Source organism: Eurypyga helias, unplaced genomic scaffold, assembly GCF_000690775.1.
Source record: "Eurypyga helias isolate BGI_N326 unplaced genomic scaffold, ASM69077v1 scaffold14221, whole genome shotgun sequence".
In the NCBI taxonomy this organism is placed as follows: domain Eukaryota; kingdom Metazoa; phylum Chordata; class Aves; order Eurypygiformes; family Eurypygidae; genus Eurypyga; species Eurypyga helias.
Window position 1 is genome coordinate 7745 of NW_010230280.1, and position 14913 is coordinate 22657.

The 14913-nt window shown below is 50.2% G+C and overlaps 1 protein-coding gene across 1 annotated transcript in view; it reads left to right on the plus strand.

The window, feature by feature from the left end:
* The window catches only part of DZIP1L (DAZ interacting zinc finger protein 1-like), a 10842-nt gene extending 904 nt beyond the window's left edge, over nucleotides 1–9938 (plus strand). The window contains 9 exon segments of the mRNA XM_010160688.1: nucleotides 473–557; nucleotides 1456–1580; nucleotides 1969–2127; nucleotides 2342–2479; nucleotides 3551–3691; nucleotides 4221–4251; nucleotides 5269–5405; nucleotides 6589–6723; nucleotides 9882–9938. Coding sequence (XP_010158990.1) covers nucleotides 473–557; nucleotides 1456–1580; nucleotides 1969–2127; nucleotides 2342–2479; nucleotides 3551–3691; nucleotides 4221–4251; nucleotides 5269–5405; nucleotides 6589–6723; nucleotides 9882–9938 — 1008 coding nt within the window.
* Nucleotides 9939–14913: the final 4975 nt, after the last annotated feature.

Consider the following 14913-nt stretch of genomic DNA (forward strand, 5'->3'; position numbering starts at 1 on the left):
TTTTTCTGCTTCTTCCCCATGGGCAAAACAACCCTCTCACTTACTCCTGGAGAGTAAAAGCCACCAAAAACAGATGATTTCTGTTCAGACAGCCCAATTGTCCCTGCAAGCGCAGCTCTCCCTTCCTTCAGGGCCAGAGCAGGACCCTGTGCTGAGCAGGACCTCACCAATGCTTTGGCCACCTTATTGCACTGCTCTCTTGGGAAAAGCAGCATTTCTTTTTCCCCAAGCAATATCCCTGCACCATCTTGGCTTCTGCCTTCTCCTGACCCCTAATGGGGTTTTCCTTTGGCTTCAGACAGAAGCACCTCCCAGTACCCTCCACCTACGTACCGCTGGCATGAGAGCTACATCCCTTGAGGTCTCCTCTTTTGCTTTAAAGCAGCAAAGCTTCATGTGCCTTGCAGAGGACGTGGGGAGTGCCCCTTTCTGCAGATCCCAGTTCCTCCACTGACTTTCCCCCCCTCTCCAGTGCCACCTCTGCGACAAAGCCTTCATGAATGACTCCTTCCTGCGAGCCCATGTGCAGCGCCGGCACAGGGAGGCTACCGAGGCGGGTGAGCGCTGGAACAATTTCTCCCTTCACACTCCCAAGCAGGTTTTTTCCCCCATTGGATATAGATGCTGGAAATCAGAGTGACCATAGGAGGTTAAGGACAACTTCCTATAACTTCTTTTTTCTTCTGCAATTTGGTGAATATTGACCAAATGCTTTCTGCCTGCAGCCTGTCCCTCAACCACGGGTAGGACACGCAGTTGAATACGAGACTGCATGTGCATTTACGGCTCATCGCTGTGCCTCAGTTTCCCTAAGGATCTTCTCCATGGGACTGTGGGGTTGGAGCCACATTGGGGAATTTGGAAAAGTGTTTTGCCAGAGTGGGAGAGGGGTTTACCTTCCCCATGCCCCTGTTTTCGCGAGGAATTGACGCTCCTTTGCAGAACGCTTGGAAAGCTGCAGGTGTAACGTGCAGTGTGAGCACCACAGAGCCTTGTTGCAGTTTCACATGTACCTGGCACTTGAACTTGGCAGATGAAAAAGTTCCTTTAGCTGTTTGCTGGCAGGTTGAAATGCCAGCCCAGGGCTGATGCAACGCAGCAGGTTGAGCTTTGCTCCAGAGGCACCTTCCCCGGTGCAGCCTGAAATGTCCAGGCAGGGCATTTAAGAGAGAAAGCCCAGTGCAAAGCTGTGCTGCTGCACGAGCCGCTCATCTCTCCTTGTTTACAGAAATAAAACACAAATAATTAAAAAAAAAAAAACAAAACAGAGTCCGCATGGCCACATTTGTCATGGCTTTTCCTGCAGCTCACCTACCTGCTTCTCTACCCTGAAACACTACATTGCTTTTGCTCAATGCTTTAGTAGGATTCTCCACCCCACCCAAAGCAAAATCCCAGTAGGAGCTGGCAAACCGCACCTTGCTCACGGCACCTCTGTTTCCTTGAGCTTTGCAGAGAGGCAGAAGATGAAGCAGGTGGAGCAAATGGAGGACGAGTTGGAGGAGCTGAAGGCGAAACTGCGGGAGACGCGGCAGCAGCTGGAAGCGGAGAGGGAAGCGGAGAAGCTGCGCAGGGAGCAGGTATGGGGCGAGGACACTGCTGCCTGTTTGGAAAAAATGGGGAGAAGAGGGAGAAGCAATGAAACATGGGACGTCTTGATAGCACTGGTGAAAAACAAGCTGAAAAATTTTAGCGAGCAGGGGCTCATGCTTATTTCTTTGGAAAATCTGCCCCAAAAAATTCCTGTGGGAAATGTCACATGGAAATAAGGACTGTGTAAGCATGCTTGCCCAGGAGGCTGTGCTGCCTCAGCCTCCCCATAGTGTGCAGGCAGGCTCTCCACAGCGATGGGTGTAATGAGAGCGTTGGTGCTCATCCCACTGATGCCGGGGCAGAAGCTCCAACCCTTGGTGCTTCCGCTCTGCAACCAAGAGTTCTCCTGCCCTGATTTTTTTCCATTCCCCTTAGGAAACTGAGAGAGTTCGCCAGCGAGAAGAGGAGGGAAGGAGAGATTTGGAAAGGTGGAAAGAGGAGAGGACAAAGCTGCATGAAGAGATAGATGGCCTGAGGCAGCTCTTCCTCGCAGGGTTCAAGGACGTGGCCAGCAGGAGCAGTGCCGTGGAGGGGGTAAGCAAGCAACCCACGTGCTCCTCAAGGCAGGCAAGGGCATGTCCAAGCCTGCTGCTTCATCTGGTACAGGTCCAAAGAGACCTCAGTTTTTTTCCTCCTGGGGCACACAGGCATTTTAGTGTTGGAAGCAGTAGGTGGCCAGGGTTGGGCTCCCCAGGAGTAAAGTGGATTCTCCTGTGGGACACACAGCTCCTTCCTCTCCCCACTCCAGAAACTGCAGGAGCTTCAAGCCAGAGAGGCAGCAGCGTCCAACCTGGGGACCCTGCAGAATGATGATACTGAGGAGGCGTGGGGCCAGACACGAATCCAGGCAGAGCCGCGGGGCGAGCGGGAGAGGATGGCAGCGCAGGTGAGCAGTGTGGTACCCATGTCCTTATCCCTGCTGCGCATCCCAGGAGGTGCATTTAGGTGCAGGTGGACCCCCATCCATGCCCCAGTGTGTGCATCTGCTTCCTGGATGTCTGGTCTCAGCTCGGGTTCAGGTAGCAATGGACTCCCGTGGGTTTAGAGCACTGACAGTCCGAGTCCAGCAGTGGCGCTGGGAGGGTGCAGGGGGCATGTTACGGTCCCAGGTCAGCCCTGGTTGCTGCAGGGAAACACATCTTCAGCGTAGCACTGCAGAAGCTCACCACATGGAAGAGCATTTAAAGTACCAAATATACAGGTTTATTTACCTATGGATAAGCTGCCTTCTCAACATCTGAAAACATCTGAAGGCGGCTTTACTGTGTGCATGGTACCTCTGAGCATGGAGTAGAGTGGGAACAGCAACACTTTTACACTGTCAGCTCTCCTTTGGCACCCAAAGGGAAGCTGAATTGGACATGACTGAGTGCCCATGCCCAGAAGAAGCCCACAGTCCGAGGAGGGAAATGCCTGTGTGCTTAATTTGCAGAGGGCAGAGCAGAGGCAGGTGCTGGGGGAGAACTGGGCACAGGAGGTCCAGATGGGTGCCAGATGTCCTTGGTAGCTCCCAGGAAACTCGCTTAGAAAAGGCCTGGATGTTTCCCTTACGTTTTTTCTCCATCTTACCTTCTTTCTCCATCTTAGCCCCAGAAATGTTATGTCTCTTCAGAAAAAACAGGATGCCCTCTCTACAGATCAGCCCCCAGACTGCCAGCCAGAAAGAGCAGGGCTACACACTTCAAGTAGTGAGCCTTGGCTGTGCAACAGAGTATAGTTATTAGCTTATCAGGGGGAAGGAGGAAATGAAATGCAGCCAGTGAGAGGACACGAACATGCCACCAGCAGACTTCGAAGCTGGCCATACATCTTCTGCAAGGCCAGATCTGCCCTTTGGAGGACATCTCAATAATGAATAAAAATCCAGAGAGCTGCCCTTGCTGGTGAAGGGAAGAGATGGCTCCAAACCCATTTTTACCATGTTCAGGTGTTCTCGTTCCCTTTTTTTCCCTCTCAGTTGAAGAAAGAGAGCAAGACACTCCCTGCAGCCCCATCCCAGGATGAGCAGGAGGTTATGGACCGTGTCCATCTGCAGATGGATGCCCTCAGCACCTGGCTCAGGGAGAAGCCCAAGGTCTCAAAGTCCCAGGAGAAGGAGGCAAGTGAAAAATTAAAAAAAAAAAGGAAGCTTTGATTCATCAAGAGCAGCGTTAAAATATTTGCTGAGTTAAGACTAAACCTAATTTCAAGCCCTTTCTGTGGTGCTTTGCTACGTTCGGCTCTTTCTTGCACTCATTAAACACGAACCATAATGTGAATACCATCCGGCGCAAACCGTGCCCACTGGGGTATAAGATCACCAGAGCAACATTTTGCATTACAGTTTGGAGCATCTTTTAATCATTATCAGATCTATGATATGGGTAGCACTGTGAAGAGCACATGGGTATAACAAGATGGCTTCTGATGTGTTAGTGTTCACATTTTGGAAAGCAGCCCCTAAGCTGACCCTTTGCAGGTATGGTCTGCTTAAGGGAAATAGGTCTTGGGGAGCACGTGTGCCCACTTTAGGTTCTTGCAATTTTCTGCTCCTTTTTTAATAATAATACTCTGCAGATAGAGGAGAAGTTATCCAAAATTACAGACAAAGAAATGATCTTTGACTGATGTCGTCTATTTCTTTGCAGATCAAGCTGCTATCTGCAAGCAAACCTGAAGGTAATTATTACATTTTTAAGGTGAATCAATCTGGATCTAGATAAAATTTTCATAACTGACAGCCCTGCAGACCACGATGTCTTCTCTGTCTCCCCCTAAAAAAGTGTGCCATTGAGTCCTCTGTAGGGAGCTGGCTGTGTGTCCTCTTGCATGAAGCCATGGAGCGGACACTTTCCAGTCCCTTGACCATCTGCGGCAACAGCGCAGACCACAGCTCTGGTTGCTGGCACAAAACTAACCTGTCTCTTGGGTGGGTTTTGCATTGTAGCCATACCCCAAAGGAATGGGATTTCAATAAAGCGCTCACAGCAAACGGATGACCTTGCCTCCTCCAAAATTATGCTAGTGGTTATTTGCATAAAAATAAGGAGCTGAGGCATGCTGTGGTTTCTTCTTTACAGTCTGGGGTTTCTATAGTCAACTGCCAGGGAAAGAAAACAGGGACTTCTCATCTCCCTGATGTCTGTGCTGTAGCCATGGACCTGGCCAGGTGCTGCTGTTCAGAAAACAAAGGCCATGAAACAGGGGTTGCTGTTAGCAAATACCCCAGGGGTACATTGTTGACCCAAGCCCTGAGGGATAGCAGAGGGCTGTTTGCCCACTGACATCCTCCAGCCGGTGGCCTTGGTGGGCAAGCGCCGTGGGGTTTCCTTCAGGGATGTTTTCCAAGGGCTGGTGCCAGACCTGGGCCAGCCCTGCATCCCCAAAGGGACAGGTGTGTCCATACTTTCCATATAGGAAAAGCAGGTGGTGATCAGCGCTTGCTTCTGTGATGCGGTCTCGGCTCGTTTTGGACCCTCACAGGCTCCTTTCTCCCCCTTCTGGCCAGGAATTAATCAAATTAGAGGCAGAAGTTGCCTCTTTGTAGATGGATGTAGTCTGCTAAGAGCAACCAGTTGCTTGCTCTGCGACTGGTGAGATCCGTGTCCCCAAAGAGGAGGAGGGACCCACCAGCCCACTCCCCAGGGTGCAGACCATGTGTCGTTCTGCCGGTACCAGCACCCTCCTTTATTCCAGGCAGGAAGAAGGCTGCCCTGGGTGGGAAGCAGAGGCTGACGGAAGCTCTACAGAGAAACCCAAACCTCCTGAAGCAGTTTCGCCCCATCCTGGAGGAAGTGCTGGAGGAGAAGCTGGAGAGCATGGGGGTCAAGAGGGTAAGTCTGCCCATTCAGTGCCAGCATTTGCAACGACAGCCCTGACCCAGTGCGGGGACACAGAAGATTTTTTTGGGGAGGGGGAGAAAAACTGAAAGATTAAGAGGCAGTAAAAAAAAAAAAAAATCCGCATCTGGAGCAATCACACCTTGAGAGGCAGATGAGATGGTGGAGGCAGAATCACACAGTAGAACAGGGAATAAACTGCTGTGCTCCCATCTCTGAGGTTGGTTATTAATATCTCTCCAGCAAATCTTTCTCACAAGCAGCCTTTCATATGCTAAATTATCCAGGGCTCCCTCTCTTCTAGGAAAGGCGGGTGTTGAGGGCACAGCAGCCCCTATCATGGGGATTTCAAGGGGACTTTCACTGTCCAAGTCCTTTTCAAGCCACGCATATTAAATAGTACCTCCAAGAAGTCTTCCTGAGCTCCCAGCAATGCAACACCACCACCTAGCACCTTGCAGAGCTGGTGCAAGGGCAACAAGCAGGCAGGAAACGGGAACAGCTCTGGGGAGCCACGCTGCTCCATCGACCTGCATTTCTGAGCCAGACAGTGTTTCTGTTTCAGGTCCCGAAGGCACAAAGAGAAAGCAGGGACTGAATTGCTGCTTCTGTCATTGTTGCCTGGAGGTGTTCGAAAGGAGCACTCCTGGTACCGATTCACATAGGCTGGAGCCCTGGCATGTCCCCCCTTTCCCTGGGATGTTATTTGGGAACGCTGGGGTGGTGTCAAAAGCAGCAGAGGTGCCCAGAGCCAGGACCATAGCCATACGCGCCCCTTCACCCTTCGCTGCTTCTCACTTTGCAGCTCTAGAAGCCAGGACATTCGTGGTCGCATAACCTGCTCGAGTTGTAAATACCTGCTAAGAGAAAATACTGCACTTAACCCTGTAGCTGAGAAATTGCCCCAAACAGCTATTTACTCTTCAGCAGTCTTTAACCAAAGGAAATGAGGGCTTTTCAGATGATGACTAAAGCTTCACTGTGGGCTGTTTGCATGGGATACATTGTGCTGGGCAAATGGTGGGTGTCAGGGCTGTTGAGAGCTTCCCTGGGGTTTGGACAGGGCTTGGAGCTTGCAGGATTCTCTTGAGTTACAGGCAGTGCTGCCGAGGGCTTCTTTCACCACTCAGCACTGTGGGAGGACAACGTCAGGCCCCTCAGCCATCCTCTGCTTTAGGTTGCGAAGGGGATCTCCACTCAGACCTACAAAAGCCTCCAGGCTGTGGTCAGGCTTCAGCAGCAGCAGAAGGCTGAGAAATTTCCCGGTCTCCTCCACCTGAGGGACGAGTTGGTCCAAGCGGTGATGGGGAAAGTGAGGCCATGCAAGAAGCCCCGCACTACTTTGCCTCGACAGCTCTCCATCATCCCAGGTGAAGTGACCTCCTGTCCTCTCTACATACCAACCATGGGGACCTGTGGCCACCCACCCATGGCCACGGGATGCCGTTCCCTTACCCAGTGAGGCAACATGGCAGAGAAAGGGCAGGAAAGGGCATTTAGGGTGATGCAAGTCTCTGCAATCGCTCTCTGCATATTGACCTCATGTGGGTTTGCCTGATATATTCAGGAAAAAAACATCAGCTGTCCCCAAAAACCCCAGCAGAGGGAAATACAGGTTTGGCAGTGCTTGCAAATCCCTTTTCTCTCCTTTTTCTACAACCCCATGTCAGGTGTGCTGCATGGCTCCCCCAAGGGCAGCCCACAGGACTATCAGGAGGTGGGTGGTCATTGTTCTTGCTCTCACTATTGCCTTCCAGCCCAGAGCCCGAAGAGCCTCAGGACTCTTCGAGGGTCACAGCCTGTGGTGATACCAGCTGCAGAAGGGCCTGAAGCCTTGGTAATCCCCCAATCTGCTCCTCGTAGCAGAGCCCGCTCCACCCACAGCCCCCTCAAAACTCCCTGGGGTACCCAACAGACCCCCAAGACCAGCCGGCCCCACCAAGGACTTGTCCCACGATGGAGGTGAGTCCCACTGCTTCCTTTCTTCTGGAAACCAAAGGGGTTTGTTTGCAGAAAGGGGTTTCCTGGTGTCTCCCTGTCCATATGGAGTGACTCAAACAACAGAGTCAGACCTGAGAGCTTGTACACACCATGTGATGCTTGAGACAAACACGGGGCATTTGCACTGGTGTTGGGCTCCTTCCCCTCCCAGAACCTCTGCAAGGGGATGAAGGAGTTCTTCTGGGGGTTCAGAGCTAAAGTAGTAAAGATGTAAAATAAAAGCTTGGAGAAAGTGTGCAAACCATGCAGAGAAGAAACAACATAGGGAGGGTGTGAGATGGCAGCAGGGAGGAAGAGGAGCTTGTCTGTGACCAAGAGCAAGAGAGGAAAAGGAGTTACTTGTTTGCTCTAGGAGCAGGAAAAAGCCATACCTAGGTTTTAAACTCAAGCAAAGCAATATCTAAATGCAGAGCAAGGTATGGGTGTCAGCATTTGTTGGCGGTGCCAGCAGGAAAGCGTTTGCAGTCAGTAGCTGTGATGGACCTGTGCACGCTCATGGCAAATGCAGAGCTTCTCCATGGGCTTCCCTGCTTAGGGTTAGATCCCAGCCCAGAGCATCGCAAAGCTTCCCTGCATCTGCTGCAGGAGTTGGGGAGGGGGATGCCAGAGCAACCCCGTACTCAACCCATCTCTCTGTGCACCAGTTCAGAAGCAACGCTGGGAGGGAAGAAACCTGCTCCATCCCCTGTGAGGCTCAGCTCTCAGCAAGAGCCAGCACTCTCCGCAGTGGTGCCGGGCGATGAGACTGACTCCAACGGGTGGGACCTGGATTCACTGGAGGAAACAGCTGGTTCAGGTACTGCCTGTTCTTGTAGTAACTGCTGTGGGTCAGCAAGGTGGTGGGGACCGTCCTGGTTAGCACCATCAGTGCTGCGGTGTCACCTTCCTGGGGCTGAAATGGGACAAGTCTTGCCCTGCCATCCCCCATATCTAGCCAGGCAGTGAGGCACTGGTTGCTTTAACCTGCAATGTGTGTGCCTGACCTTGCCAGGGTATTTTCCTAGGGCTCAATAAATCCTGCGGCTCTTTCTCTGCTCGGAGGGAAACCAGAGGATGCAGGATCCAAAAGGCTGTCAAACACAAAGAGGAAAGCTTGTTTTAACTGTCAGCTATATGCTGTGAAACCCAGTGTGAACCAGGGAGCAAGGTGGGGACTGCTTCTGGACCCCTCGGATAGTTGAGGGGGCAGCAAGAGGCATCTCTTGCCTATGCATTGCCTGCAGACAGCAGCAGGTACTCCTTGAGTGTGGCTTTTGTGTGTCCCAGGCCAAAAAAAGAGCTGTTGGTGCTCTACCCAGGCTGTGTATGTGGATGGAGGTTTCCTCCAGCATCCTAGCACACCTGGGAGTGTTACCCACCCAGGGCTAGCTCAGGGTCCAGTCAGTGCTAGTGAGTTTAAGCTATTTAGAAACCAACTTGCCCTAAGGCAGCTGGCATTCCCCTCCCTTCCCCCTGAGCTGTGCCGTCACTGTGCCTTGGGCCGCCCTGTTTAACCTGTTCTGCCCTGCACAGGGACAGCCACATCCACGATGGTGAGGCTCTTGGAGAGACGTCTGCATGCAGAGGCACAGAGACCACCCCGTGGGGTGAAACCCTTCCCAGCCCTGAGCTCTGCAATGCCCAAAACCAGCCAGCCCACCAAGAAACAGCAGGTATCTCACAGGAATGTGGTTACAGGGATCTTCTGTGGCATAATTTCCATTTTAAAAAAGGCATGTCAAACCAACCCTCTTCTTGGCCTCTACCCATCAGCAGTGCCACAGAGCCTGGTCTGTGCAAACTTAGGGAGTTCAAAGTTAGAGCAGCAGAGACTTGGCCTTTGGCCCCTCCATCCAGTTACAGTCGTTTGTCCTTACCCTAATGTTTGTCCATTCACCCCCTTTGGGGGAAAAAAAATATCAGTATTCATGCAATTGGGAGCAAAACACTTAAGCACCAGAGATTGAATTGAGAAAAGGTCTCTGGAACAAATCCAGAGATAATTGGAGTGATGCAATGGCAAAATTATTAAATTACTAAAACAGGACTTAAACATAACCTCAATTTATGGGGGAGAGCTGATGTAATTAAAGTGATGGCAGTGTTGGAATCAAATTGCTTTTTTAGAAACAAAATTGAAAAGGATTGTACCCAAGGAAGGCCTGGCACAAATACTGGGATGATTTTTTTTTCCCTACTTATTGCAATGACGATTAAATTCTGGGCCTTCATCTGGCAAAGTCAAAAAAAAAAAAAGTGAAGCATGAGGTTTATGGGAGAGTTTGCAATTTGCAGGCCATGGAAGTGAAGAAAGGATGTCCTGTGTGGTGTCCCAGTGCAACCACGTTTGGCCCTCTTTGCTCTAATCTTCGCATCAGTGTGATGGAGAGGAAATCCCCATTGCTTTGTAGCAGGGGAGCACAGGGTGCACACGCGGGGTGTGGGTCTGGCCCTGCTGCTCCCCTTCACCCTCCCTGTGCTCCTCTCCAGTCTGCAGGTGACAGCAGTGACCCGGAGACCTCCTCCCCGTCCGTCAGTGGCTGGTGATGCTCTGGGACCACCTCTGAGCCCAGCGCCCTGGGGAGCCAGGATGGTGTTTGGGAAGTGAGAATCCTCTGCCAACAGCCACTGGATGGTGCCACAAGACCAGGAACGTGCAGCAGCTGCTCTGTAGCCTCCCCCGGGCTGCTCCTGGGCTCTTTTGGGAAGACCCCAATATTGGGGCACTGAGGCAACACAGAGGGAATTGGGTTCTCCCTGGCCAGACGCTGTGGACCGCACCATGGAGGATAAATGCTGCGTGGGCTGAAAAGGAGTGATTTCTGCTCTCCCTTCATCATGCACAGGAGCAGTAACAGTGTCCGGCATGCAGGGGGCTTTTGGACCCCCAGCAGCTCTCCCTGACCTTGGCATCCTACAAGCCAGGGGTAACTCTCCACGCCGGACACAGCCCGGCACTTGCGTGTGGCTTTTTTATTGTTTAAGCAGTTCAGAAAATAAAATTCGTGGAGGAGCAAAGCAGTATTCATTCTCATCGTGTCTCTCTCTGCTGGTGCTGCCAGGTGTGATGGAAAAGCTCTCATTTCCTGCTGTAGGAGGAACCTGTCCTGAATGCCATCGGACAGAGTAAGAGGCCACAGCTGCTGCCTCCTTCCTCCTTTCCTTCTTGAATTAGTGGAAACTCCAACCCAAAGGCTGACTTTTTGCACTGTAAACATGACCGCATAAGCCTGACTCTGCTGATAATGCTCGTCTGTGTAAATTAAGTTCATTTTCCTAATTATCTCTGTATTTTGTACATTTGTAGCAGTGCATTTATGATCTTGATCCCTTAAAAGTGTGAAAGTTTGGAAACTGCAACAGGAAAAGCTGACATTTCTGTTTCTCTTCTCTTTTCCAACCCACTCCTCCACTGGTTCAGACTTCTGCCATTCCCTGTTTCTAACATTTGCATGGGGGTTTTAATGCTAGGGAGCAGAAAGCCCAAGCAGGGCTGAGCAGAACGGGGTGAAATAATTCCATTTCAAATGAACAGCAAAAGTGCCTTCCAGATAACAACTGCTCACAAACACACAAATTTTGCAAATCCCCATGCCCCCCGGTATGTGCACGTCCACCTCTGTGCTTATACTCACCATACGGCACAGCTCTGTAGCTGCACACCTTGAAAAGGACTGTGTTGTTCCATTTTAATCATTCAAGTTGAAGAGCTATACCTGGCTTGGGTTATTTATTGCTTACAGTGCTATTGCTAGATGTGTTACTTCATGCTTAATTTAACAGCTGTTGTTCTTTTTGGTAAGCGCCATACATAACAAGCACTGCTTTTAATAAATTAAATAAGCGACATTTTCACCCCTTTCAGAGCGCTGGTATTGGTAACCAGGAAAAAGGAATGAGCTTTTTCACCTGTAAAAAATTGCAGGTGAGGAAACAGCGAGCGTTTTCTCCTGGGAGAGGGGTGAGAGGAAACCTGCCCTGGCTCATGCACCTCTGTCCTTGCTGCCTGCCATACAGCAGCCCGGGGCTCCGGTGCTGGAATGGGCCGAAACCAAGGGGGAAATAGATTCCTGCCCAAAATAACAAACAGGTAGTAAAAGGGTAGAAAGCAGAAACTTTTGCCTTGACTGCGTGGCAAGCCAGGTGCCAAGGCAGGCACTCTGCCCAGTGCTAAAATCTAAATCGCATCCATTCTGCCAGCTGCTGACCAAGCCCTGCCAGCCCCAGGTCTGGCTGCTCTTGCACGTATTCATTGGCAGACCAGTGCAAGAATCACTTTTACATTAGTTTTACTTGCAGTTTTCATGCCTGAGGTGCTTTCGAGCCATTGCAGTGAGCTTCATCCACTCAACACCAAGTCCACATGCCAGAAAGGGAGGTGAAAAACTTCCCCTAAGTTTAGGAAACTACAAAATCAGTTGACAGCTTTGTGCTAAGAGAAATGTGACGCTCATAAATAAATACAAATATGGACAAAGGAATTTTACTTCACACCGGACATTCTGAGCCAGCATGTTCCATGGGAAGTTGGTTTTGGTGTGCTGCAGGCTGCAGCAAGCCACGAAGCAGAGGTTATGTGGTGGGCATGGAAGATCCATGAAGATTCACCTTGAGTTATCAGATGATGGACTCTGTCTGCAGAGAACAAATGAGGAAGGAGAGAAGCGACTCCAACGGTACCAGCTCCATCAACATGCCCAGAAAATAAAATTCTACTCAATTTTTTCTGCTGTTGTTCTAACAACTCCTTCCCCAAATAAAGCAACTGCTTGCATACTCCTTTCTAAGCACTATTCTTTTACTAGTGACACCAGATTGGGTCACATTGCCAGGTACCTGGCACAAGTCCTGTGCCCACGTGCGCTGTGCTGCACTGCACGATGCCGGACGAGCGGAGAGCAGCAGGGATGCTCCCCTGGCAGGCGGATTGCTGCAGCCAGGGGAATGCAGAACAAAGCAAAAGAAAACAAAGCCAGCAGAAAGCACACAGTGGAGAAGAAAGTCTCAAGTGCAAGCGGGGACTCTGGCTTGCAGACGAGGTTAAATAGGCAGACAGGTGTCCTGACATTTCCTTCTCACAAAGATTCCTTTGTGACTGCAGTAAGGAAACAAATTTGGCTTTTCCCACAGGAGAACAACAATGGAACAAGAGCTGCCACCAAAACTCATTTCCCTTACCCTGTAAAGATGTGATCACCACAAGACAACGCGACTTTGTTAGCAGTGAAAGCAAGAGGGAGGCTGCCGTAAGCAGAGGCTTTTCCTGAAAAGCTAAAATAAACCTGCAGTTTTGCTAAATGATGGAAGATGCAACCCAAGCATCATGGCATGTTTCGGAGGAGCAGGTCCTGTCCAGTGCCCGTGCTTTTCCCTCGACATGACTCCTGACACGGTTTTACCACTCCTCCAGTGCAAGTAGCCCAATCCTCACCCCTCTTCCCTGACCTACATCCCCCACCCAGGCATGTAACCCCATCCCTCCCATACCCAAACTTCTCTCCTTATATTCCCACAGGTTTTTATTTTCCTCCCTCTGATTTTTCAAGCTTATCTTCAGTTTAGCACAGCATAGAGGGTTCTCCATGGTCTTTACCAATTGCTGAAACCTCGTTTCTCCTACCAGAAGTGTTTCATTTGTCTTCATCCTTTCTGGAATCTCTGGGAACAGTAAAACAAGTTCAGAGCCAGCAACATAAAGCACTAGCCTATTTAATGATGGAAAAAACCATGCAAATCAGGGTTTCCTTCTGAAAAATGGATCTTTGCCATGGCAGACTGAAGGGTCGAAGACAAACCTGAGGTCAGATGCCACTGGAGTCTCATGGTCTTCAAAATAATATGTTTTGCAGGGGTTTTTTTCTAAATGACATTTGTCTTTGTGGGACTCCATTTATTGGTAATACTTTTATGAGGCATGAATATGTGCAGGACGGTTAGCACATAATCAAACCACAGCCCTAACAATCTCTAAATACAACAGAATTCTCCCAAATAATACCAGGCTGAAAAAAATAAAGGAAAAGAAAAATCCTATCAAATTTATTCAGCTGGAATATCTCACCCAGAGAGCTATTCTCCCATAATATTTAGGGCAAGCACAGTGTCATAAATCTTAGTGCTATTAATCTGTAGACTCATTCATCTGTGTTCAGCTATATAAAAGCAATAACCTTGTCACTATAGGAAGGAAAATTGGGCTTTTAATTGCATATAGATTTCAGGAGAGTTCTTATCTTACAGTCCAATTTGTAGCTTCAGATATGGGTCTTTGCTTCCCTTGGTCAAAGTCCACGCAAATCTGCCGTGCTCTCATATACTTATAAATTTTGCAGAAGCTGAGAAAGAACCTGTATAGAGCTCTGCTGGCAGATAATACACACAGCCTTTTCAGCGTTTGCTTTATTAGACAAGCCTATATTTAATTAGCTCTTCTGAAACAGGATATGCATTTCTCAGAGGACGATCCAATTTATGGAAACAAAACCGTTTCTGAGTGCGTGCACACGTGCACACACACATCGCCAGTCACGCTTTCCCTGACGCATCTCCCTCGGCGCTGCAAGTGCTACCAAATGCGCCCATTGCCCTGCAGTTTACTGTCAATAAAGGCAAAATAATTGGGAAGGGGTCTCCCATCCCTCACCAGTACCAACCACAGGAGGGAACGCTGGATTTATTCACGGGGCCAAGAGATCTGCAGTATCTGGGCTCTGGTTATTTCCAGGATTTACTCAGTCGAAGGCTTACAGAGGCACAAATGTCCTTGTTACTGTGCAATTGCTCAAACCAGCAAGCCCAGTTCAGCTCAGCAAATATTTAACTGCTCCCCAAAAACTGCAGCCAGGCAGGATGGCAAGAGCTTTGCTCCACATGCCTCAGAACAACACTGTACCCCCTGGGAGTTTCTGCCTGCGGGGTGACTGGCGGAGAGCAGCACGCTGCTCCTTTGAGCAGCTCCGTTTTGCATGTGGTGCTGAGTTTCAGAGCCTAAATTCACACCCTTTTGGGTAAAGTGCCTCCCTGCACTGCTGGGGCCCCAGGCACAGCGTGGGGTGCATAGGCTGTGTGTTGAGTGGGTGGCTCCTGGGTACTCCCCAGGCAGCTTACGGACCAGGTGTCCCCCTCCCCATGCAGCTGGCCCTTGGCACCGCAGGCTGCGGAGGTGACACAGGGTTTTGTGTCCCTTGCATGTGGGCTTTGGGACATAAGAGCTTTGGGACACAATGACCTGCCACCAAGGCAATGTTGGGTCATCCTGGGGGGCTTTTGGATCTCGTTTGTTTCTCAATGTCCAAGAAATAATTTGGGAATCCTCATAGTTTTTAGCCTGCGGGGCTGCAGAGGAAAGCCTGGAAATGGGAACCTTGTTCTTACCAAAGATCGAGGTCTTTCCCGAAGGAGGTGGTTCCAGCTGCACGGCTTTTAGAAGACTGATCAGTTCAGCTGTAAAGATTATATATGGGATCTGTGTCTCAAGACAGGCAGACACCAAGTTCTTTCTGCAGCAGGCATCGCAGTTCCG